The 26,659-nt window shown below is 45.4% G+C and overlaps 2 protein-coding genes across 5 annotated transcripts in view; one reads left to right on the forward strand and one right to left on the reverse strand.

The window, feature by feature from the left end:
* PIR (pirin) overlaps positions 1-246 on the reverse strand; it is a 97,980-nt gene extending 97,734 nt beyond the window's left edge. Inside the window, exon 1 of the mRNA XM_058713461.1 lies at positions 97-246. The gene's annotated coding sequence lies outside the window, so the exon portion shown is untranslated. The remainder of the gene's footprint in view (positions 1-96) is intronic.
* Positions 247-3,626: 3,380 nt separating this feature from the next.
* Positions 3,627-26,659, forward strand: part of BMX (BMX non-receptor tyrosine kinase) — a 52,761-nt gene continuing 29,728 nt past the window's right edge. The window contains exons 1-8 of one of the 4 annotated variants that reach the window (XM_058713452.1): positions 3,627-3,780; positions 9,491-9,637; positions 10,483-10,587; positions 12,734-12,815; positions 17,549-17,668; positions 19,954-20,018; positions 23,433-23,608; positions 26,494-26,565. In XM_058713452.1, coding sequence (XP_058569435.1) covers positions 3,778-3,780; positions 9,491-9,637; positions 10,483-10,587; positions 12,734-12,815; positions 17,549-17,668; positions 19,954-20,018; positions 23,433-23,608; positions 26,494-26,565 — 770 coding nt within the window. In that variant the 5' untranslated portion in view covers positions 3,627-3,777. Of the gene's footprint in view, positions 3,781-7,853; positions 8,648-9,490; positions 9,638-10,482; positions 10,588-12,733; positions 12,816-17,548; positions 17,669-19,953; positions 20,019-23,432; positions 23,609-26,493; positions 26,566-26,659 lie in introns of those variants that run through there. The other 3 variants (XM_058713449.1, XM_058713450.1, XM_058713451.1) reach the window with 3 other exon arrangements.

The raw sequence follows: 26,659 nt of genomic DNA on the forward strand, positions 1-26,659 counted from the left end.
AAGGGTCTCGCCCCTACCTCTCTGCACTACTTCGAGGTCCTTCCGGACTCCCCGCCCGGAAATCCGAGGCACCCAAACCACGGACGCGGCGCTTACCGGATCGCAGTGCTTTGCTGCCAGGAAAGCCGCCTCCCACCTTCGCCAAACGTCAGGGTCCTACTTAAGCGTCCGCCGGCAGCTCCCGGGAGCCTGGGCCGGGAGTCTACGGCGGGCCGGGGAGGGCGGGGCCCCGCGCGGCGCTCCCGGCACCGCCGCCCCCGCCCCCGCCGCCCCCGCGGGCGCGCGGCCCCCACGCGGCGGCGGCTGGAGCCCGGGCGGCGGCGGCGCGGGGCGCGAGGGCGCCTCACCGTGACTCAGCGTTTCGCCGCCCGCGGCCGCAGCCGGGCGGGAGGCGGGAGTCTGCGGGGCTCGGGGGGGCGGGGGCGGGCGAGGGTGCGCTCCCGTCTCTCCAGGCCGCCGGGCTCCTCCCGCGCCCCCTTCCGCCCCTCCCCTGCCTGCTCGGCGACCCAGCGACCTCTGCGCCCCTCCCGCCCCGGAGAGGCGCGCCCCCGCGGGCGTCCGGGCGCTCGCTGGGCCGGGCGGGTGCTCCCGGCCCGTCAAGGACCCGCCCCCACCTCGTTAGGAGGCCCGTCGTTCACTGGAGTCGCTGGTCGCGCGTCCCTCAGAGCGGGGCTGCAGGTTCCAATCGTGCCTCCGGCACTTGTTAGCTGTGCGACTTGGGGCAGCTGGCTCAGCGTCTCTGTGCCTCCAGCTCCTCCACTGCAAAACGGGGGTGGGGATAATGGAACCAGCCTGGTAATGAGAATTAAGTGAACTTGGTGTGTCCTAAGCACGACACAATTGTTTGTTGCATAAATATGTCGCCTGCTGTTTGGCCCTTAGAAGGGGGGGTGGGGGGGTGGGGGGAGCGGTGGAGGTGAGGGCAGGAATGGAGACGCCGACACTCTTTTGCCTGAAGAAGAGACAGGCTCGCCCCGGGCGACAGTTGGGTAAGAGCGCGCTTGTCGTGGGCGTGCTTGTGGACAGGCATTGGAGAGTTTTCCCAGGGCAGTGCACAGTCGCAGCGCCGGTGAGCGCGTCCAGCTCCCTGCTGGGGTTGTTAACCAGGAGGACGGGCAAGGCCGCCAGCTTCTGTCCTCCAAACACCAGAAAAGCTTGTTGTGTGGTTTAGAGAAAGGAAAGAAAGTGGCACTTCCAAAGCGGGGACCAGAAAACTTTGTAAAGGGCCGGATGGTAAATGTTTTCAACTCTGTAGGCCACATATGTTCTCTGTGAAGACCGTTCCAAGGTTGGCCTCTGTAGCAACAAATCAGCCATAGACAACATGGAAGTAAACGGGTGCGGCTGTTTCAATAAAACTTCAATTATGGCTCCTGTTGGGGAGGGAGGATTTCCTCTGCCCTTCAAGGTCCTTGTAGCTGGACTGAGAATCGAGTCGACGTGAGACAGATTAACAGGAGAAAATCGAATTTAATTCTGTGAGTATGGGGAATTCGCAGAGCTGTGAAATTCCAAAGACAGTGAGGCAACATGAGGCTTTCTGGCATCCGGAGCTCAGGACAGGGATGGGGGTGTGGGGACACAAAGGGAAGAAGACCATTTGCGGAAGGTGAGAGGAGATGTTTGGAAAACAAAGGTTGCCGTGCTATGCACGTCAGTCTCTAGGTAAAGAGGAATCTCTGTTAATCACGTCCACCCTCCACCCCCCACTCGCCCATCTCATCAGGACCGAGGTTATCCGTTCCACCACCGAGGCCGAGATTTAATAGGCAAGCATCTCTAGGAAAGGGGATACATTTAATCTTCCATCCTAGTAGGTGCAAACCATTCACATCGTAGGTGTAAACCATTCACATCGGATCCCAACCTCCATGTAGATCATTTTAGCACCAGAGGAGTAAATGCAGGAGGTGGTGGGGCGATACCCCCACTGAAGAGATTCCAGGGCAAAAGCTCAGGCTGTAGAGAGACCCTACTGGAGCCCTTGGAGGCTTACTCTTTAGCAAAGAGAGACAGACATTAAAGGTAATAAATAAATCGTGCAGCAGGTGTCAAATGCTGTGGAAAGAGACGAAGCGGAGCAGAGAGAGGGAGATCCTCAGCGCTGGGTGGAGTGAGATTGTAGTACTAAACAAGGTGGTCCAGGTAGGGCTCATTAGGAAGATGCCACTTGAAGCAGAGCCCCGAGATGAGGACATGAACCAGGCAGATGTCTGTGGCAGTTTGCCAAGCAGAGGAAACCACCGAATGCTGAAATTTGGAATCAGAAGCAGGTAGATGGTGTTTAAAGCTATGGCACAAATGAATTTTTTAAAGTGGGGGGAAAAAAACAATAGAGGTCAGCCAGAAGCCAGAAGAAGCTCGCTCGTGCCTTAGAGAACGTTCTCGAGGGTGTCACTGGGTACGGGTGCCAGCGCAGAGGATAATTTGAACAGATTAAATCACGTAATCGCAACAGCAGGTTGCCACAACAAGTTGGAATTAAAGTAAAGACGTGCCAAATACAAAGCCAAAGAAAGGTTCGGGAGACGTGGCAGAGGAAGCGAATGAATAGAAGAAGTCAATAAATCTACGACATTTGACTCAGAGGAAACCACTCCCCACGACTGCCCCGGAGAGTTTCAAGGCCCAAGAAGGGATGGGGATCCTAAGAGATTGTGCCCAGGTGTTTCCAGTACTGGACTTAAACCTTCACTTGGGGGTTCTGCCTCCTCAAGACATAAGGCCCCTGAAACTGTGGGCTGCCTCTGTTCTGTTTACTCCTGTCTCTGCTTGGCCCACGGCAGGTTCTCACTAAGACCCGACCGGATGATGAGTGAACAGCCATGATGCGAATCCCGCGTCCACCCAAAGGAATACTCTTTGCAAGTCAGTAGCTTCACTCTCGTCTGCCACCCCAAGATTTCATCACACCGTGGAGGTTTCCAAATAAGTCTGAGTAGCCAAGCGTGTATAAGTTAATACAGTTGTCAACGCAATGCCAAAAGGCTGGCTGTGGTTTTCGGCCGTTGATAGTAGAGCCTAAAAGAACTCATTAGATGTATTTCACGTTACCGGTCAGCGTGCACCAGAGAAAAGGGTGGAATGAGGAAAGCCGAAAGCGGTGATGTTGTCAGAATGATGTCCAGCGACAATCACGCTTTTCATTGCAATCTTGGTGCATTGGCCAAACTGATCTCTTTTCTGCTTCTGGATTTCTTAGTACCCTAAGGTGGGGAAATGTGCCCCTTTTGGGTCATATTAACTGTCTTTATCTGTCGCATATTCTCCAGCCTCCCCTCGCCCAGGGTCCACTTGGAGTGTTCATTGCTTTCTCTCTGTGCACTTTGGCGTTACCTCACGGTTTCCTGATTCTTGAGAGAAGTCAGCGTCAGGAGCGGGGTTGTGCCGAGATATTTTCTTGTCCTTTCCAGCACAGAGCTCTATAAACAAAGGCAGGGTTATCACATGTACCTGGCAGCTGCCTGGGAAAAGCGGGAGCTGTAGTTATCAAAATTGGAACCTTTATGAAAAATGCTTTTGTCTCCGTTTTTGTTGCGTTCAATCAGATCAACAAGTGTTGGCTAAGTGCTGAGCGTGGTTTCCTGTGGGATTGTGCAAGGCCCTTGCAGGACAATAAACGTTTTGGGGGCACTGAGTAATGTAGCCATTTCTGACCCAGCAGCCGGGAAAATGTGAGACAATTTGCTGCCGCTGGAAGGAGGGCAGCGGGGGCCGTGTTCCTGCAAGAGCAGACCAACCTCACCGCGGCGGACCCCGGCGGCGGACCCAGCCAAAATGGTGCGTTTCGTGCAGGTGCCTACACGATGTCATATCCTACAGGCAAATAGGCTCAGGACGATGAATGTGAAATTGCCGGGGCTCCTCCAGGGACTTTGGATGAGACCGTGCAATTTGGAGGCCTGCTGTGGATTTGCTGTAAATTCCCCCCGCGTTCAGAATCTCGTTCGGGGAAGCCGTCGGGTTGTGTGTATTTCACCGTCGGCTCCAGCTAGCTCTGTGGCTTTCTCCGTAGAGTTCTGTACGCATTGCCCTTCCGTGCCTTTGCATACCGGCTTCCTAACTGCTTCCGAAGAGACAGAGCAATGTTAGTCATACCTTCTTTCACTTATCTGTGTTTTTATGATGTTATTTTAACTACAAATATTTGCTCGCAGGTTCCCGAAGTCTTCCAAAATCTGGGGCTTGGGGGTGTCTTAGATGGAGATGGAAGGATGGGGGAGGTGAACCTTTCAGTTGCACCACAGCCATACAATTTTGCAAGTTCTTGTGGACCATGAGAATTTCACTGGATTTAAAGAGTAGCGCAACTGTAACGTGGTCTAGCTCAGTGCTTTCCAAACTCTCACGAGCACAGGCTGACGCTGATACTGCCGGCCCATGGACCACGCTTGGAATAACATCCACGTATTGGTTTGTGAGAAACCCAGTGGCACAAATACACAGTCAGGAAGGGGCTGGTTCAACCTGATTCTAAGGTGACCAGTCCCAGGGCCAAAAGCTTGTAACAGACGCATAGGTCAGGTGCTTGCTGACCAGAGAATCCCTGAGGTATATTCCTGCCTCTCACGATCCCCTATTCCCAGGATCTGGTGAAGGGAGATGAGAACTGAAATTTTATCACTGAGGGTCATTTCAGTGTCATCAGTGTCTATAACCTTTCCTGTGGTCTTTTTTTTTTTTTTTTTATTTTTACATATGGAGTGATGAGGGGAAGGGGTACGGAGTCTAGGAATATCTACTAGCCTGCTAGGCATCATACCGCCATTTTCTCTTGATCCTCATAAACCTTTGACGTGGTTATTGTTTTAGTCCCTTTACAGATGGGGAAGCTGGGGTTTAGCAGGGTTAAGTAACAGGCCAGGTTGCACAGAGACAGAGCAGGGATTTGAACCTGCCAGCATGGTGCTTTTGCCCACGCCAACCTGTATCACCTAAGCAGTGTTATGGGCTACTAATTCAGCATAAGGTATTAGGACAAGGATTTATCACTTTTTGCTTTTTTCCTAACCACCCCATGAATTAGGACATACCCCATAGGACAGGGGGAGTCTGGCCTATTCTACAGGGTAAACAAATGCAAATTTTTAAGCTGCCTTAAACAGTGCCTGGCGTAAGGCACACCCTCCTTAAATGTGAGCTAGGATTCGATCGCTCATATCCTTCAAGGTCTGGTTCTAATGCCTCCCTTCCATAATGTCTTTCTTGACTACCTTAAGAAATGACTTTCCTTCCTCAGGCCTTTCAGGGCAAAGAGATCCTGGACTCTGCTCTAGCACTTGAGTCATTTCTTTCCACCTTTCTGTTTTTCTTTTTTTTTTTTTTTAACATTTATTTATTTCTGAGAGAGAGCGCGCGCCAGCAGGAGAGGGGCAGAGAGAGGGGCTGTGCTGACAGCAGAGAGCCTGATGCGGGGCTCGAACTCAAGAAACGTGAGATCCTGACCTGAGCTGAAGTCGGACACTCAACCGACTGAGCCACCCAGGCGCCCCTCTACCCTTTGCTTTCTTAACCATGGTTCAGTGCCCCTAATGTGCCCAGAACTTTCCCGTAGCTTTCTCATTCAAGCCACAGAAAACGACAGAGGCGTGACCCATCTCATCTTACAGGTCAGAAAGCTGAAGCTTAGGACAGGGTAGGGCCTTGGTCAGGGTGACACAGCGCACAAATGACAGCCCTATAGGCTCCTCCGTGCCTTCTCAGTCCACCACCCTCCGCCGCCCGGCACACTAATCAGTTATGAAACCTATCTCTCAAGTCTGCTCCTGATCTCTCGGGCAGTGGAGGGCTGGTCCTCATTTGGGGAACCACTCGCTTGATGTCCGGCCCGCTGCAGGCTCGAAATCGAGTGTGCTGGAGAGACCTGCAGAGTGACCTCCTTACTCTCCTGTTAATGGTTCCTCACAAATGTTAAATAAGCATGGCGCTTCCAAGTCATGGTCACTCAGCAGGCACCTTCAGTGTGGAAGTGACATAATGGTTGCTGGCTTCCTAAGAGAAAATACTATGTCGATTTCTGCCAGTGTTTTGGGTGCTGGTTCTTGTTTTTGCGTCCCCTGCACTTTAATCTCTTTCTAGTTTCACGCGCTTATGGAAATAGGCAGCCTGGGCTATTTGGTAGGCAAATTGATGTGTCTATACCATGTAGGTGGTAATATGAGACACCCGCCGCATTCCACCGGCTCCCCTATGGAAATCGATTTCTGGCTAATACTAACTAGCTTTAGGATCTTGTTTCATTTTGAAAGTCTTCTGAGCCTTCCCAATTGAATTTCCCTTAAATATGGGTACACAGAGCCAGATTTGCCAGTTGTCGGACAGGCATTTGAGTCAACAGTGGTACCTGAGCCTGGTGACTTATTGTCCTAACACAGGGAGGAAACGTTGCATTGCTAAAAATGAGTCATCACCACTGGTTATCTCTTCCTATACCAAGGGAGACCATAAAAATGCCTTCCATTTGGAATCTAGGCTAATCTAGGAGAAGAGAGAAGTACGAGGAAGAGATAGAAGCAAATAGAAGTAGAAAGGCAGGTCCAAACCTGAGCAAGAGCCAGATATGGTCTTAGAAGAAACTGATCTGGATGAGACGAAAAGCATGACTAATCAAAATGGGGCTCTTCAAGGGTGTTAGGAAGCTCGGGGGCCCGCTGACAGAGTTGAACTCTGAAGGTCTCCAAAGACATGTGGCTCCAGACGTGTGTTACACGAGAACGACAGATTGCAGACCTATCTGCACAGAGTGCGAACTCATTTTTGTGAAAATAAATACGTGCACGTATGTACTCAAAAGAATCTAGACGTGTGTTCACCAAGATGTTAACAGGGTTTTTTTTTTTCCTTTGCTTATTTGTAGTTCTTCATTTTGTAGAATAAACGTACATCACATCTGATTTTAGAAATGAAAGCCAAAAAAATTCACAAAAGGCAGGACTTTGGAATGAACAAATTTGTTGCCATTTGACAAATTATTTGGCATCAGGTGCAACAACATGCATAAAGCCTTGGAGATATATCAGAAAGTGTGTCCAAGGACTTGGAACGGTCCTTTTGAGCCCATTTTCTTCTTCCCCTCAAGATACAAAAGCAACTTTGTGAATTTCATTTCTCGGTGATTTCTGCGACTCACCATACTGATTTTTTAGATAAAATTTCCCTCCCCCAAATTTTAATGTAATGAATGTAAAAGTTCTATAAACAGAAAAGCATGTGTACTAGGAAAGGCTGCTTATACATTGACATTGCCGTTTGCATTTTTAAAACAGTGCTCTTAGTGTGACAAGTCCATTCAGTATCTGAAAAAGTTTTGAAAAGTAAACTTTCTCTCTTATTTTGAAAAGTAAACTTTCTATTCAACTAATCAGATCTATTTAACTTGCATTCTGCTTTGAGGAGTCATGTTCTAGCTGTGGAGACAACAGACGTTTGACAAAAGTTTTCACAGTTTTTTTTTTATGCTTTCTTAGTAAAACTTTTAATTGCAGGAATATAAAAGGCAAAAGTGCCCTAAAACTATACCCAGTGTGTGGTATGGCTCCCCAAGAGGGGAATTAACTCAAAAACACTAGACCCTGAACAGTTTCAGTAACCCTTCAAGCAAATCTCTCTTCCGGCCATTGACTCTGGGTATAGGAAATAATCTTATCTGGGAACGCCTGGGTGGCTCAGTCAGTTGAGCATCCAACTCTTGATTTTGGCTCAGATCATGATCTCAGGGTCGTGGGTTTGAGCCCTGTGTCGGGCTCCACACTGGGTGTGGAACCTGGTTGGGATTCTGTCTCTCCTCTCTCTGCCTCTGCACTGCTTGTGCCTCTCCGCACCCCCCCCCCAAGAAAAGAAAAGAAAAGAAAAGAAAAGAAAAGAAAAGAAAAGAAAAGAAAAGAAATCTTATCTGACCAGGCATATGTGTAGAGTTTCTAACGAAGGCAAAGGTGAAAAGTAGGTGTACCTGTCTTCCCAGGTCCTGCTGGGTTTACTACCCCTGACCTCTGCCCCATCTTTGAGTCCAGGGGCCAAGAAACCAGTGACCATGACAAATAGCACCCACTGTGGTCAAAAGAAACCCATTCTACTTTCCCAAAAGAATTATGATTTTCTTTCCAGATAAAACGATATTCAAAACAAAACGTGACCGATGGATAAGATTTGTATTGGATAAGATTTCCATTACTTCTGCCTCTAAAGCAATTGATGCCCTTGGAGAACATTTGAGGGATTAATAGTCACTTCATCTGTATAAATAATGAACATACACTGACTTTTTGATTCCCATTTCTACAGTGGTGTGGTCTATGTCAGGAGGGAAGCTGGCTGGACCTGATGGTGGTTTATTCAATGTGTCTCCCTTCCTTCCCGCTTCCCTGCCATAGTGGGCCCATCACGCTCTGGGCCAGTGAGAAGTGGCCTTTAACGATTGGACAGGTTCACTTGGCATCCTCTCCCATCCACACAGAGCAGTGCCTCTGTGGGTGCTTCCTGATAGAGAGTGATAAATAGGATGCAAATATGTTCTTTGTAATCCATGATCTTGGCATAGCCAGAGGGAATATGAGCACCTGTGCCTCAGGACAGTAACTTTTTGCTTAGACCTCGAGAGTTGACTCGAAGTTAAGGACCCACAAGCACACCCGAGCTGATCAAATGTAAGGTGAGTAAAGTTAACGATACGCAGATTATCAGTAGACAAAGAACGACAGAAATTATTGAACCTCTGACTGCTAATAATCCTGAGATTTCACAAAACAAAGAACTTACGAAAGTTTACCTTTTGCGGCCCACTACTTAACATTACTTTAAAACAAAACAAAACAAAACATTACTTTGCGTTACCAGATCTGATATCAGACTTGAGGGTGAAGCAACAGTCTTAGTAGCACCAGAAAGTTAATGTATTTATTTTTTAGAAATACCTTAAACTTTCACGGCAACACAGTTTGGGAAGGAAAAGCAAGACTGTTTTTAGTTTGTAAGGTACCATTTTTTTTTTTTCAGTTTCTTAAAAATTGATTTGGGTAGCGTTTTTTAAATGTTTTGTTCTCAGAAATCCTGAAAATCATATCCGTGCCCTTTATGTTAAAGCTCTGATTATGATCAGGAACTGTGGGTAGCACTTACAATGCTATCAGGGTCTCACAGTGGTTTGGATGATGTGGTCAAAGAGGAGTCACATTGACAGAGAGAAATTTGTTGGCCAATCACTTCAGACATGGTGAGCTGTCTGGAGTCCAAATATTTCAAAGTTTGAGCAAATCCAACAAATCAACATCTTTATACCAGTCAGAGCCAAAGCACTAGGAATGAAGGGCAGGCACATGTGTATTTAAGAGACTGCTTAGTTAAATTTTTTTCTCTAGTCCTAAATATAAGTTGTAGAAATTATATTATTTATATTATCCCTGGCTGACAAAGAGTTGGCTAAAAATTCTGAAGGCTAAAAGAGAACGTAGCTGGGTGCTACACACACTCATTTTCATTATTTTATTTTATTTAGGACGACGATATGGACACAAAATCCATTCTAGAAGAACTTCTTCTCAAAAGGTCACAGCAAAAAAAGAAAATGTCGCCAAGTAATTACAAAGAGAGGCTTTTTGTTTTAACCAAAACAAATCTCTCCTACTATGAATATGACAAAATGGTGAGACCCTACTTATTCCATTGTTTTTGTACTGTTTATTTTTCTTGAGTCTCCACAAAGTGCTTAATTATAATGGAACAATGTCACGCTTCTTAGCTTACACAGTAAAGATCAACTTGCCCTCACTTATCACATGGTCTTTTCTTAACCAAGGTATGAGTAATTCAAGATAAAGGGCTTTAAAATACTGGCTAACTTTACTGAGGCAAATTGTACCCTTTAGAACAGTGGTCCTCAACTGAGGGGGATTTGGCCCCCCCAGGGGACATTTTTGGTTATCATGATGGGGGGGGGGGAGGTGTGCTACTGGCATCTAGTGGGTAGAGGCCAGAGTTACTGCCAAACATCCTATAACATGCAGAACAGCCCCCACAACAGAGAACGATCTGGCCCCAAAGAGTGCTGAAGATAAGAAACACTGCCTTAACACTCTGCTGGAAATAAGACTATTTCTATAAAGCTGAGAATTCTATCAGAGCAGAAATACTGAAAGACTGTCTTAAAATTGGAACAAAATTAAGATGCTTCCTGGAGTTAAATTTTGATTTTCCCAAGTGGATTAAGCAAGCACGTGACAGGTGATTGGAAATATGTTTCAAGATTATCAAACAAAATTAAGTACTGCTTGAAGACTTGCTTTTGGAGGCGTATATACGAGCTTGTGTCCACACTCGAAAACATATTCTGTTGCCATTGGATTTTGACCACGATGGAATAATTGGAAGAATCCTCACATAGCCGTCCCACCTCTCAATCTCCCTCCTAGGATAACCTTCACTTTATGCTTTTCCTTGTGTGCCATTGTGCATTGCATGAGGCATCTAATATTTTGGTTTTTAATTCAGAAAAGAGGCAGCAGAAAAGGATCAATTGAGATTAAGAAAATCAGATGCGTGGAGAAAGTAAACCTTGAGGAGCAGACCCCTGTGGAAAGACAGTATCCGTTTCAGGTAAGGGGCGGGACAGGGACAACGTTCTATCGGGCGGATGGCTTTTGTTTTAATATTTTCGATTGTGAACTCAACATATGGCCGATAACCAAAGGTGTTGCGAAACGATGAAGACAGTGACAAGGCTTGACACGTCCCCAGATGGGAGCTGGGCATTTTGCTGAAATTCTACCTACCGATCTGCTTCGCTTGGAGGGAGAAAAGAAAGGATGAGCAAGTAGCCACAGTGGCCTGACTTGCCCTGGGGCCTCACATTCTATCATCAAACACTGCTAAGCATTTCCAAGGAGCTACAAGGTACTAGACACACTATAAGGAATCAAATGCCATCCTTGTCCCCAAGGCATTTCCAGATCATTATAAGGCAGTGAGGGTGAGTGTTAAGATGAAGGTCTGCAGAGGAGCCATGGTGACCCAGGAAGCGGAAGCTCAGTCCTCACTCCCAAAGGTCAGGGAGATGATCTATCTATTGGAAGTGACCCTCGGGTTAAGAAAGACCAGTGGTTAGCCCAGCAAAAACAGGAAGGGCAGTGAAACAAAAGAAACAGCAGATGTCAAGGTCCTGTAGGTGAAGTAGGAATAACGCCAGCCTTGTGAGCAAGTGAAGGACATGATGAGCCTGGAAAGGTGGGCACGGCCATATCATGAAAGACTTCGCACAGCATACTAAGGAGTTTGCATTTTACCCTGAAGTATTTTATGCAATGGTATGGTGTAGAAAGTGTGCCTACAGTACCCTTTGGAAGTGGCTTGATCTGCATCGTGCCCTAGTTTTCTTACATCATTAATACTTATCTTTCCGATCTAAAGGCAGACGGACCAACTGTCCTTCTGATGGTCAGACTACCCAGGGGTAGTGACTCGAGGGAACTGTGGCCAAAAATGAAATAAAATCATCTGGTTGGTGAACAGGCCATACTTCCTATTTAAAAAAATTTTTTTTAATATTTTATTTATTTTTGACAGAGAGAGATAGAGCATAGCGGGGGAGGGGCAGAGAGAGAGGGAGACACAGAATCCGAAGCAGGCTCCAGGCTCTGAGCTGTCAGCACAGAGCCCGATGCGGGGCTCGAACTCACAGACCGTGAGATCATGACCTGAGCTGAAGTCAGACACTCAACCGACTGAGCCACCCAGGCGCCCCCATACTTCCTATTTTAAAAGCAAACATTGCTCAATTGGAAGAAACCAGGGGAATGTGTGCTCACGGAAGATGCTTCATATTCTTATCACAGAAGCATGGAACACTCAAAAGAACACAGGCTTTGGAGGCGCACAGAGCTCCTAACTCCACTGCTTATATTTGTCTATTTACCATAGACAACACATTCAACCCTCTGAGTTGGTTTCTTCATTTACAAAGTGGGTATAATCGTATATATTTCATACCGTTGAAATTGGATTAAAATCTTAAAGTATCTAGGAAAGATTCCAGACAGTAGTAGATATTTAATAAGTGGTCTGTAACATTTACCCACGAAAATGCAATAAACTAGAGAACGATCTGGGGAAGACATTATAATGTTCCAACATTTAAACAAGCATCTTAAAGAAGAGAAAATGATTTATGCTGGGGATTCCCAGGGTGGGACATGACCCAAGGAAACAAAGTAACAGGGAGACAGATTTTTACTCAATATAAGCAGGAACTATATAATGATCAGAATATATGGAAATTGCCAAGGGTGGTATAGCAAAGGTAAAGGACATTTCATCCCTGAAGATATTTTTAAGGATAGAACAGGTAAACATTTTCCAATGGGGTATAAAGAGAGTCATGCACTGGGTTGATGGATGGACCAGAACATTCCTAAGACATCTGTCATAGCTAACATTTTGTACTTTCATAATTCTCCATGGTCCAGGGCATGTATGCTGGGACCTCTGGGACCTCAGTGTTCACGAATGTCAGATGCCTCATTGCCATGATTTTCCCAAATGTAGAAGTGTCTGGGAGAAAACAAACTGGGGGGGGGGGTGGGTTGGAGGATAAAAAGAACTAGATTTTTTTAATCTAATTCCAAAGGTATTGCATATTTCATAAGCAAACTCAACTTTTCTTTTGGATCCCAGAAAACGTGTAGTTGCCCCGGAATGAACCATGGATGCAATTATATCTCAATGAACCCAATCTCTTCCTTTCCAGGTTGTCTATAAAGACGGGCTTCTCTATGTCTACGCATCAAACGAAGAGAGCCGAAGTCAGTGGTTGAAAGCATTACAAAAAGGTAATTTGGAAAATTCATAAAAGATAGCCACCAATTGAGTTCTGTTGAGGCTCCGTGGAGGAAAGATATGGCAGTAAAAGGGCCCTCTGCCAAGGGAGAATCCACTGCTTTTCCTAGGAACCTCAGAGAATGGGTCATGCTCATTCTCATTTTGCATTCTCATTGTTACACGGGGCGAGCCTGTGGATCCGATTCCCTTCCTCCCCTCTCCCCACCCGCACAGAGCAGCTATTGTGTCCTCCCAGCAGCGCGGGGGGGGGGGGGGGGGCCAGACCACCTGCTCTCCACCCGCTGTGCCTTTACCAGGGCAAAGTCTAGGTTCTCGTGGGGCCTGTGGCTACTGGACTTTGGATGTTTACAGAAAGTTCTATCTAATACTTACCAAGTACTCACTATCTGCCAACTACTGTGGCAAGTACGCTGTAAAATATTTTCTTAAGTAATCCTCTCGACAGCTCTATGGAAGGGGGTAATATTATTCTCCTTTTCTCAGATGAGTGGAATTAAAGAGACGTGGCCGGTGTCGCATACCTAATAATGGAGAACTCGTAACTCGGTGGCCCAAACCCAGCTTTTGAACCAGGGCAGTAGAAATGCTAGGCAAAACTGGGGATTTAATGAAGCTTCTACTCAGGGATTCTTAGGCTGCTCTGGTGACAACCTTTGGCAGAAGAGACAAAATGGTTAGTAATTTCGTGCTATGATATTTTTCCCTGGGATGTTTTTATTTTAAAGGTAGGTCAGAGTGTGAGGACAGTATATGACTCAAATGAATGACTCTATTGGTGTGATTTCAGGTACTAAGCCCCCAGGCAGGGTACGGTTTTGTTTTAATTCATTTAAGTTTTAGATGCGGGTTCTTTCTCCGTATACTTCAAATTATACCACTGTAGACGATGACCGACTTTGGTGCAAATACATCCTTTTTTTCTTGTTCCACACGCAGGACTTCATCTTCCCTTTTCACGAAAGGGTTTAGCCGCCTATTCTGTAGGTTGAGTGGTCCGGTGAGGGGAGTAGCTTCCCTCTACCCGCTACCAGCAGGGTGAAATGAGAAGGGCATCCCTCTTAGAGACAGACAAATCCGCGTCCAAGTCCTGCTTTGCTGTGTCACCTAATAAAACCATCTCATGTCTCTGGATCTCAGTTTCCCAACCTGTGAAATGGGAGATCACATTTCTTTTTCCCTCGAGTGATCATGAGCCACACACAAATGACGCACATATACACTAAAGTATCCTCCACACCCACGTGAGCCCCTGTGGTTATAGTGGGGCCTCCAGGAGGGGTTTGAGATGCTCCCCACTCAGTCTCCCTTTGGCGGGGTGGGGGAGCTTCGTAGGAGTAGTTGCTATGTAGACACCTCCTGTGTGCAGCTATCAGTCATTCCCTAGAGTCCTTCGTGGGTCCTTCTGGAACTATATACGGCAGGAAGCTTTGGGTTTGGCCCTGGGAAGCTCGGGTAAAGGCAGATGGGAAACAAAGCAAGGCAGGGACAGAGAAGCAAAGGTGAATCTCCTAGCCCCTCATAAAACTTCAGAGAGGCCCTATCACCACATGCACAGTAAGCCGCCACATGCACAGTAAGCCATCTGTATCAGTTAGTAATGCTTGGGGGTGCAGGTAAAAAGACACTAAACAGGGGCACCTGGGTGGCTCAGCCGGTCAAGCCTCCAACTCTTGACTTTGGCTCAGGTGGTGATCTCACAATTCGTGGGTTCAAGCCCCGCATCTGGCTCTGTGCAGCATGGAGCCTTTGAGATTTTCTGTGTGTGTGTGTGTGTGTGTGTGTGTGTGTGTCTCCCCCTCCCTCCCTCCTTCCCTCTGTCTTTCTCTCAAAATAAACAAACTTAAAAAAAAAACCAAAACGACACCGGATGCTGGCTGAAACAAATGTACATTTGTTCCCCTCTCACGGTTAGCAAGTCCAGAGGGAGATGGCCCAGGGCCAATGCAGCAGCCCAGTGAAGTCGGGTAAAGACCCAGGCTCCTCCTAACCTTCTGCTCTGCCATCTGGGAAAGGCTCTGGGAGGCTCTGGGAAAGGCTCTGAGCTTCTTCACAAGCGTAACCTGCAAACTTGTGCACGTGTCATACTGGCCAGAACTGTATCCCACGGCCATTTCTACGTGCAGGGGAGGCTGGAAGACGGTTTCTGGGGTTTCCAGCCTTCATGCTGGAAAACAGGAAGAGAGAAGGGGGGTGAGATCGGCTGTCAGGTTGAAGGAAACAAAAGAGGAGCATGGTATCAGCTGTCAGGCTGGCCAACCTGCCACAGGAAAACAAAGAAGTTTCCTCACTTAAATCCTCTCCCCTATGAAGACTTTTTGTCCGTTGTTTAGCTCAGGTATTATAAACCGAGGTGGCGCTGGAGACATAAAACTTTCCAGATAGTAACCTATAGTCGGGAGGTTTGGGCTGACTGAGTGAGGACTCAGGGAGTGTCAGCCACCGTGGTTCTGAATTCAGCTGACCAGATGTGGACAAAGCGTGTCCTTTCCAAAAATGAAAACGGAAGGGGGGTTGACAGGGAAGCTGGCATCTGTGCATTGGACTCGAGTAGAAACAGCTTGGGGCTGAGTCTCAGAAGTGCTACTGGCTAGGTCTATGACCTTGAGCAAGCTACAGCACCTCCCTGCCCCTCGGCTGACCTAGCTCTGTAAGTGCCGTGACAGGAACAGATGCCTGCAAGGCTGTTGAGTAGATTCAACGAGACGATACATGTGAGGGGAAATATGGAAACTCCTATGTACATGTTAACAGACATGAGTTCCTCTTCTTGTCATTATTAAATGGTGGGAGTGTCACAACGTGGACTTTTGGACTCGGTTGGAAAAGAGTTACTCACCCAGGAATTGAAATTCATTCGTGCAGTAGGAAATAACAGGAATCCTGGCCTGGTGGGGTAGGGGTGGGGCGCAGTAGGAGCCCGGAGAGTAGGAAGGCAAGTAATATGCCCAAGGAATTGCAATGGCCATTTGGGGACCAAGGTCAGAAACTAGTGTGTTGCAATCTTATTTTTTAATGTTTATTTATTTTGAGAAAGAGAGAGAGAGCATGTGCGCACACAAGCAAGTGGGGGAGGGGCAGGGAGAGAGGGAGACACGGAATCCCAAGCAGGCTCCATCCTCAGTGCAGAGCCCGACCCAGGGCTCGATCTCATGACCGTGAGATCATGAACTGAGCCGAAATCAAGAGCCTGATGTTTAACTGACTGAGCCACCCAGATGCCCCTAGTGTATTGTATTCTTAACCCCATTTGCTTTTTGTTACTTCTGGAATAATTTCCCTTTAGTTCCCATTAATATTTAGTAAAGTTTTTTTTTTAATGCTAGCACTTTCAGCTAAGCTGAGCTGAGCTAAACTAAGGGAATGATAACACTAAAACCTACTGTTCACTGAACACCTGCTCTGAGCCAAACTCTACGCTGGATGCTTTACATACATAAAGACTGGATATGATCCACTGACCCAGCCAAGCAGTTCTTATCTCCAAACACTTCCTTGAATCAGAGCAGAACTCTCCTGGGACTAATATAAGGAGTCCTTAAGATGAATATAAAATCAAGAAGAAAAGAATTGAAGTCACATATAGAACCAGCCCTCCCCACCTAGAAAACCTTCTTGAACTGATCTCTACTAAGACCTCGTGGGTTTCTCTGCTGTATTTTGAGAGAGGCTAATTTGGTGTAGACATGGGATTCTACTCCAGTATTAGAATTTCATTTCTCTGGATTAAACATTGCCCTACTCCCGTATATATATTTTTAAATATGCACATATTCCTAGAAAAGGAGCCCCACAGACCATTCGTTCTTTAGTGTAAACCAGTCAAAGCCATGAAAGACAAAGCAGGGATGAGGGATGGTTCCAGATCAAGGGAAACTAGAAAACTAAATGCCATATGTGATTCTGGATTGGATCTCCAATCAGAAACAGTGAATAATTATAAAGGGTATTATTGAAACAGTTGGAACAATATTGAATATAAAATATTCAGGAAGACTATTGTATCATGTTAAGTTTCCTGAATTTGATAATGGTATTGCGGTTGTGTAAGGGACTGTCGCTGCTAACAGAAGTTATGTGCTGAAGTATTTATGGGTGATATTTTCTAGGTCATGATATCTGCAACGTACTCTCAAATGGTTAAGAAAACATAACAACTTAAAAATTTTTAATAATAATCATATGTATGCACAAAGAGAAAGATAAAGCAAATGTGGCAAACAGTTAAAAATTGACGAATCTGGGTGAAGGGTATATGGACGTCTGTTGTACCAGTCTTCAAACTCATCGGTATGTTTGAAATGTTTCAAAATGAAGAGTGGAGGGAAGTACATGTTCCTGAGAACCTTCTTTCCCTCTTGCTAAGATTTAGTCCTATCCTCCAGCCTCCTACAAGAGAACACCATGTACCATAACCCCTTTGCTATCTTTACAGATGTATTTCTAACACCCTAGATCACCGAGTTGATCCGCATATACATTTTCTAGTTTTTTGGGTAAGGCTGATACAAGTTATTGTGTCATTCTCACTATATGCCAGGTTCAACGTTTTGTTTTTGGTTTCTTGGTTTTTTTTTGGCTTATTAACTTCTGAGTGAAAGACATATCCTTCGGGAACCATTAAATAAGGTTTTCATTGTTCTGTGATAACAGCACTTACTGAACATGTTTCTTCTCTTGGGCCAACGTTTGCTCATGCTGTGTTTTCTTCCTGCCTGTTCCCCAGAGATAAGGGGCAACCCCCACCTGCTGATCAAGTACCACAGTGGGTTCTTCGTGGATGGAAAGTTCCTGTGCTGCCAGCAGAGCTGCAAAGCGGCCCCAGGATGTACCCTCTGGGAAGCATGTAATGTGACCCTTTTGTTGGGCTGGACCCGGGGTGGACGCTGCCCCGTTAGGCAAACCTGCCAAATTCCATAATAGCTCACCAAGTTCGGGAAAACAAGATGTGCCAGATTGGTTGACATCATGAAAATCCAGCCTCAAAAAATGCTAGCGGGCAGATGAAGCCCAGTTCTAGAGTCGATTGAGTCATGTTCACTAAAATAATAACAATATTAACATCCGGCATTCTTTCATGAGAAAGGTTTTTTTTTTTTAATTGGAATCATGAATCAATCAAGCTGTTTATTTCCTCCCATAATTCTTCCTGGTTTAACATAAACACCAAATGGGTAGAATGTGGTGAACATATCACCATGGTTCATAACCCTAAAATAATAAATCAGAAAAACCACCATTCTGTAAAAAAATATGTCAAAGGATAAAATGTAACTAACACTTTTAATCACCATAGATACCAAAGTGACGGACGACCTAATTTTAAAAGGCATATTTAAAGGATTTGCCATTTCTGTACGTGTTTATTGGTTTCTTAATAACGTCACAGAAGGTAGTGAAGGGTTTGCCTTAAGTGCAATCAGATTCTGTCCAGAGTTATATTCCTAAAAAAATCTGCCTGAGACTTTATCTGGGGACAGAAAAGAAAGCCCACCCAGTGGCTTTAAAGGGTTAACAGAGGGAAGGAATTAGGTTGTTTTCTGCTTGTGCCCTATGGGGTCCCCTTCCATCTCCAGGATACTTACGTGAGGCAGTCCCACGTATTTTAGACATGTATCACTGTTTCGCAATATTAAGTTGCAAATAAATTAAAAAGGAGAACTTATTCTGGGAGCGGTTTTACCAGCCTGGGCAAAATATGCGAGGATTCCATCTTTAACGAATTGAATGAGATCAGCGGTGTGATCCCACTTCATGAACTGTAAGACACACAGGGACATGAGCTATTATTCAACTTCACTCCATCACGGTATTCACCCCTGACAGTCACATTGATGGCGTTACTAGTAATTTGGCAACAAAATCAATGAATAAATGTTCATTGTGTTTTCTATCTTAATTAGACTACACAATGAATACTTATTAATCTTAAGTATACCACATTGCCCTTTATACTCACCAATTATAGTGATTTAATGAACTATATAGAAATTGTTGTCTATGGATCCTCCCTCCACTGTAAGGGACTAAGGAATAATGTTTCCTTACAGCATTAATTATCTCCCGCACTTATTCTGTTCAAGATCTGGCATCATTACCCAGCAGGCCAGATTCTAGCTCTGACCTTACCACCCTAACTCCCTGGGAAGAAGCGGGGGAAAAAGGGCAGAGAGAGCACTGCCTCGGGATTATCTTCCTAGGCTCTGCCTGGATGGCATCTGCCATGCATTCTGGGTGCAACAGGCTCTTTGCCAGCCTCTGAAGAAAACTACAGAATTTGCAGGTGCTGTGGCCCATGAGCAGCTATGATATTGTCTATTTGCCCAAGTAGAACTTCCTGCCTTGGCCTTCTCTGCTGAGTTACAGGGTAGCCCCTGGGTACAGTTACTTGGAAGGAAACAGTTGAGAGTCTTTGCTTCCTTCTGTCTCCAAAATGCCCTAGACCACTCCTTTTCTGGGACACATGGCCTATAAGTAAGTTTACCATGCGCCCCAGTTTGTTTGCATCAGTCTCCTTCTGCAGCTGGGGACCTGGCGTAATTATTAAAAGCTACCGATCCCTGTAAGGAATGTTCCAGCGTGGTTAGTACACCACACGGCCACTGTACTTACAAGGCACCTGACGGCTTCACCCTCATGGCTGGGCATCTACCCACAGGCACAAGTGGAAAGAGAAACCAACAACTACCATAAGAAATGGAAAAAAAAAAAAAAAGCATAGGATAGGTTTGTTCACTCATAAATCAGCTACTTACAAGCATCTTGTATGCGTTACTCCAAGAGGAATCAGACATGGATTCTGACCCCAAGCCTCATAGGTATCACCCAACGAGATTAGACATCTGTACTTCAAATACATGGTGGAAATGAGATATAAATTAACAGTTTAAAGGATTGAGAGGAATTTGAATTTTTTATCTGTTTGGGGAGAATACTGATCACCAGAGGCGGAGGAGTGGTGTTCAAGTTGGGTGTTACACGGGAAAGTAACAACATCACTCCAAAGGGTGCGTCTGAATTCATTTCATCTGAAGCACTGATCACATAAGCTAGTTCATTCTTTTCATTCATGACACTGGGTGCTTGCTTTGTTTAAAGTTCCTTCTGATACGACTTGGCTTTGCTTTTCAGATGCTGATCTGCACGTCACAACCCATGAAGAGAAACACAGAGCTCCCACCTTCCCAGACAGAGTGGTAAGTCAATATTAAAAAAAAAAAATGTTTGCATAGTCAGGATATATTACATAAACCATGAGTTGCCGGATTCAAGAGTGGAAAATATGGGCCTCATTCAGACTGCTCAGCAAAGAGAGGGAAACCGTGAGTTATCACCAAGAGCAATGGCAGTATCGAATGATACTGTTGTAGTTAATGCCTTTTCTAACCTATAAGCACGTAAGAGTCACCAAACAATGGGTGCAAGCAGGAGAAGTCCTTAAGATGGCATCACATGTAACAGGCAGCTGTTACTTACCGCCATGCCTCCCCCAGCACCAGCATGGCCAAGTCGGCCTCATGTGAATATTCTAGAGAAGGAATGGGCACAAGCAGAAACTAACCTAAGTCTTTCCCTCCATTATCCCTTCAAAGCCACTTGGTGTGCTTTTGTTCTCTGTCTCTCAACAGAATCTCCAGGAGATGCCCCAGTTTTCTGGTCACTCTCCTTTGAAATAAAATTTCCCAATGACTCGTAGTCATGGGAAGAACCTCTAAATTGTCCCATCCGATGTTATAATCCTACCACTCCAAACATCACTCTGAGTGACAACTCCTCCCCTTCACATGGCTCAGATGGAAGCCTGCTTCGGGTGAGGGTCATGAAGAAGCTGAAATTTCTGACTCTTTCACAGTTGGGCCCCAGGAAGAGGGGGGCTAATGAAAAACAGTTATACGTGGCTGATCCCATCATGACTCAGCAGGGGTGGCTTCTGGGTGAGACAGTTTTCCAGTGCTGATTCTTTAGCCTCTGGGCAACTTGTGTGGGTTTGCCGCGAGAGCGCAGATCCAAATGTAGTTTTATGACAGAGGGAATGTCTTCACCTTTAGCTCTTGGGTTTCTGGTCCTCGCATTTTGCTGAGCCAATTCACCCATCTGAGGAAGAGTTCCTTTCAAGATGGCTCCCAGCCAACCCTCTCCCCAGCGTGGACTTGGCCTCCAGGAAAACAAACAAAACCTGGACTTCTCTGGTTAGGACCACAGTCTGTGGCTCACTGTGCCTCACACGACAGGCTGCTGCTCTGCTTTTGCTCTGCCTTCCTGGGTTTGTAGCCTTCGCTCCTGCTTTTCGGCTTCCCAGGCAGGTGTCAGCCTCCTCGCATGCCAGAGGACACATAAAGTGGCCTCCCAATGATCCTCTGGAAGCCGTCCTCAAAGTAAAGGAGGGTCTCTACCCATCCATCACCTCTCTGGTGTCTTGGGTACTTATTTTCAGCGGTACACATTCACACACACTTCTCCCTTTCCAAGTCAAAACCATATAATTTTTGTGAACCAACATGCGGGACAAAAAGAAATCCACTACTGGAGTAGGTTAAATCGTGTCAATTGCTTCTAAAGGAAGCACAGCCATGCTGAAGCCTTGGTGGTGGACCCCCGGCATCCAGAACTGTGAGAGAACAAATTTCCGTTGTTTTAATCCACTAGATGCGTACCGATCTGTTATGGCAGCCTAAGGAAACTAATACAGTTATGAAGGCTTGAGGGTTTTATTGTTATCGGCAACATTGCTATTTTGGTTTGCGTCCATGCTCTAGTCCTGAAGCTTGGAATTTATGGCCTTGTAAAACACCTAACAGCAATGTCCAGAATAAGCAAACCTACAGGGACAAGAGGTTGAGAGGAGTGGGGCCGGGATGGAAATGGGGAGAGGCCGCTAATGTGCACAGGGGCCCCACAGGAGTGCCAGCAAGGTGCTTGGACCGGATTGTGGTGGTGGTTGCCCGACTTGACAAATTTACTGAAAGTCACTGAATTCTACCCTGATAAAAGGTAAATTTTATGGTATGCAAATTCTAATCCAATACAATTTATTTCAAACAAATCTAAGAGCTGGGGATAATTTAGGAGCCAGAAACCACTGCATCTAATCTCTGGCCAGGAATTGTTTGGGAAATGTGCTGAAGATTATCAGGCCGGCACATCAGTGGTCAAGGGTTTCTAAGTCTGTTTTGATTGTAAGTTGCCCTAAGGGATCAGGGATCAGAGCGAGTATCGTGAAAAGCATGTTTTCCTTTGTTTCGTTTTTATCAGAACATTCAGGAGAGAACTTACTTTGCGGAGCTGAGGAAATTAAAAATCCACCTTCTAGCCCGTCTGTTCAGATTTCCGTTTAGGGAACTTTCCACTGCATTTATCTCTGGGCAGAACCACGGCATAGCTCATAAACAGCAGTGTCCTGCATAACTAAAATTTCCAGGATGTCGATCCCTGAAAAAAAAAAAAAAAGTAAAAATACAAGTATGAAAAATTAAATTGAGAGCTTATACATTGTTCTGTGAAGTTTTAACTGAAATATAACATGCACTTAGAAAAGTATACAAGTCCTACGTGTTTAGCTTGATGCCTTTTCACAAACGGAACCCATCTGCGTAACTCTCACTCAAATTAAGGAACAGCACGTCACAGAACCCCAGGGGTGCCATCATGTTCCTTTTTGGTCACTCCATCCCCCCGAGAGTAATCACTAGCTTGACTTATAACTTCATAGATTACTTGCTTGGTTTTGACCTTTATATAAATGGAATCTGAAAGCATAGAGCCATTTATTATCTGTCTTATGACTTTAGGGTATGGTTGTAGTCAATTTTCGTTGCTGTATACAATTCTACTGTGTGAGGACACCACCGTGGTAGTTTCATTGCTGCTGTAACAAATTACCCCAAATTTTGTGACTTAAAGCAACACGAATGTATTCTCTTGAAGTGCCGAAGGTCAGAAGTCTAAAATAAAATGGGCCCACACGGCTGTATTCCTTCTAGAGGCTTTAGGAGGAAAAAATGTATCTCCTTGCCTTTTCCAGCTTCTTTTCCAGCTTCTAGAGGCGACCTACATTCTCGGTTTCTGGCCCTCTCCTCCATCTTCAGGGCCAGAAGGGTAGCATCTTCTGCTTAGTATAAAATATGTTTATTCTTTTACCCTTTTAATGGGCATTTCGGTTCTTTCCAGGTTTTATCTAATTGGGATAATTCTGCTGTGAACATTCTTTTACAGGTCTTTTAATTTCAATGTTGGGTGTGCATATAGACTTTCTGGATCATAGGGTATGTGCACACCCAGCTTTCGATCTTGCAGACAGCTCTTCAGTGTGGTTATGCACCCCAACCAGCAAAGCGTGAGCATTCCGGTTGCTCTGTCCTTATCTTTGCCAATTCTCAGTATCGGCCTTTTCTTTCTTTTCTCTTTTTTTCTTTTCTTTTCCTTTTCTTTCCTTTTCTTTCTTATTCTTTCCTTCCTTCTTCCTTCTTTCCTTCCTTCCTTTCATAGTTTCCTTTCTTTTCTTTCTTGCCCTCCTTCTAGCCTTTTTAAGAGCTGATATACTTGGCCTGTTAGTTCCCAGTGCACAAATCAGTGCCTCACTCTGATATATTAAAATCTCTTCTCCTCCAAAGCTGAAGATTCCTCGAGCGGTTCCTATTTTCAAAATGAATGAAGCATCTTCAAGTACCACTGTCGCCCAGTATGACAGTGACTCCAAGAAAAACTATGGCTCCCAGCTAAACGTCAATTTGCAGCATATTCCAAGAGAAGACTGCCCTGACTGGTGGCAAGTAAGAAAACTGAAAAGGTAAACTTAAGCTTTTCGTGCAGCTGCCCGCATGTAGGATAGAGGTTACCTCGCTGCCTTGGACCCCAGCCTCAAAGCTGTCCATGTAGGCCTTGGCTGTGCTAGGGCTGTCCTCTCAGGAAACGCTCAGTGCTTGAACTGGGAGCCTGGGCCAGCGGCAGCCCCACTGGGACAGAACAGCATAGACTTTCCATTTAGATGATCTCAACTGTGAGCTAAGCAACACTTGTGCGTTTTGTTCCCACCTCTTTCTCTCCCCCTTTCCCCGATAACCTTATGTGCCAGAACTCGGAATCTTTAAAATATATCCTTTACGTGAGACCGTGTAGGGTGGGCTAACTTTTGTAATGTGCTTACAAATGACAAGTAACACTCCCGGCGAGGCTTCGGCTGCCCTCTCAAGATGTACACCACCACCTCTCCTGACAGGACTGGCCTTCTCATGTTTTTGGGTTTTGGTTTTTTTTTAAATTTTTCACATTTTGAGAGAGAGAACGTACATGCGTGGGAACAGGGGAGGTGCAGAGAGAGAGAGAGAGAGAGAGAGAGAGAATCCTAAGCAGGCTCCGTGCTGTCAGCACAGAGCCCCATGAGGGGCTCGATCTCATGACCCTGAGATCATGACCTGAGCCGAAATCAAGAGTCGGACGCTTAGCTGACTGAGCCACCCAGGTGCCCCAGGTCTTCTCACATTTTTAAGCCAAAAGATGCCGCCTAAAGGCAGAATTAAAACTGCCTCGAAGGCAGCACCTAAACTGCATCCCGCCAGGGACCAAAGCAGCCCCATCCGTGCTGCTCAGTAAAGACCGAATTGAATCACAAGACAACAGAGAACGGGTCAAGGAGCACAACATCTCTCTGACTCCCCGGGCCTCTCCTTTCTTTGTTTTCTCCCTCGGGCTCTGATTCTTTTATTCTTTCCATCCTCATCATTTTTATCTAAAGCAAATGCCTCACTGTACCCACGATACAGTCCTGGGCCACAGAGAACTTGGAAGAATGTGAGGGAATTCCTGTAGTTGCTTTCGGTTTAACAAGTTGTGGTACCTCTCGTTTCAAAGTGGAGCTAGAATCCCGGTGTGTTAATCTACACCAGCTGCCTGAGGGGATGTGTTACATTTATTTGCCCGCAACCCAGTGTTCCTGTGGAAGGAGACCATCCATAGACGCAGATCCTAGCAGAGTGGGTGTCACGTCAACTTTGTGCCAGGTCCCCTCGCTGCCGGAAGCCCCAGGGATTTGCCGAGGAAGGTGTGCGGCGAAAGTGATCAGTATTCAAATGAGCAGTCAGCGCCACTGAGTCACAGGAGCTTGGCAGGGCCCCCAACCCCTGGATGGCCAGATCCTACCTTTATTGAAAATATCGACATGTCATTCAGCATGGATTTTTTTGCATGAATTTTTATTTAAAAAATATTTCATGAAAACACAATTTATCTTGACTGCTGAGTTTTTCTGACACCCCCCAAGATTTAGTCCTGACCTTGGATTTTTCCCTAGAACTTGAGAAAGCTAGTTATCTGAACAAAGAATTGATTAATCACTTCTTTGTGTGAGTAGCATTACATCGGTGAGTGAATGATGATAGTTGCTAAAAGGTCTTCATGGAGATTGAATTTTTAAAATGCAGCCATGATTCTCAGCTCATGTAAGTAGATAATACTTTTTATCAATTATCCTCGCTTGAAGTGCTTTTTAATTTTTTCTGAGTAGTAACATAATGCATGCTTTCATGAATTGCAGAATATCCAGCATACATTGCTCTAGAATGTTCCGTAGGAACATGTTACTGTGTATAGAGAATTACTTCAGATCTTGGACATTTTTTCCTATTTAAATACATGAGGATATACTTAAGTCTTAATTTGAAAAAAATATTGAATGGTGATAAAACATAACCTACATTTTACCATCTTGGTCATTTTTAAGTGTGCAGTTCAGAGGCGCTAGGTACATTCTCACTGTTGTGCAACCTACCCGATTATTTTGAATGTCTATGTAGTGTTCCATTATACAGATAAACCTAAGAGATACACTATCAATGGACATTCTCCGCGTGTTCTTAAAAACAACATCAAAGCTAAATAAATTGCTTAGCGCTTTAAAATAAGCTTTGTGGGGCACCTGCTTGGCTGAGTCAGTAGAGCACATGACTCTTGATCTCAGAGTTGTGAATTAAGTCCCACATTGGGCACGGAGCCTACTTAAAAAATAATAAAGTAAAATAAGAGTTGTCTTATGAAGAGATGGAAGTAAAAAAGCCACGCTAGTGAGCAAAGCTCTTTGGAAGGCAGAGAGGGAGGCATTCCAGTGTTGTGGTTTTGAAAAAGAGCCTGAGATCTGAAGGCAAGCAGGAAATAGGTCCCACATTCCAAACAAACCAGCCTCTAGACTTGGAGAGGTAGGCACTTCCTCATGCTCCGCTTAACGCCCAAGACGAAGAGGGAAAATGATGCACAGGGCAGAGGGTGATGAAGATCCTGCGGGAGCACGTGTGTCCACGTGGAGTTAGAAGTTGAGTATTTTCAAGGCTTTTAATTGCAATCGCAACAGCCAAGAGGAAAATTACATTTTAAAATATATAAGGGACCGAATGCTTGCATATCTGTAAGAAAACCAGGGCAAACCCACCCAAGATGATTTATTAATCCAACTTTTCTACTAACAGTTCTCTTTCGTTTAGGAACACTGTCAAACTACTGCTGGTTACTGGGGTCCCCGCAAGGACAAAAATGTGAAAATGACTCATTAGCTTAAATTCCCAAACCAAGTGAAATGGACAGGCCAAAATGTTAAATGAAGCTAGAAGATATCTAACACAACTATTTGTGTCATTTAACATTTATAAATAAACATAAATTTACGAAACGTATCTTTTGTCGTAGCAGTGAAGATTTCGCATGTGGCAACCAGAGGGAAAGGACTGTCGTAAATCACAGCACCTCAAAGATGTCATGGTAAACCAAATTCAGATATTCCTTTACACCTAGGATTTGCTTCCATTTGCAGGAAAACTAAGCACATTTGCAATCATTTTGCAGCTAGACTTCA

Source organism: Neofelis nebulosa, chromosome X, assembly GCF_028018385.1.
Source record: "Neofelis nebulosa isolate mNeoNeb1 chromosome X, mNeoNeb1.pri, whole genome shotgun sequence".
NCBI lineage: Eukaryota > Metazoa > Chordata > Mammalia > Carnivora > Felidae > Neofelis > Neofelis nebulosa.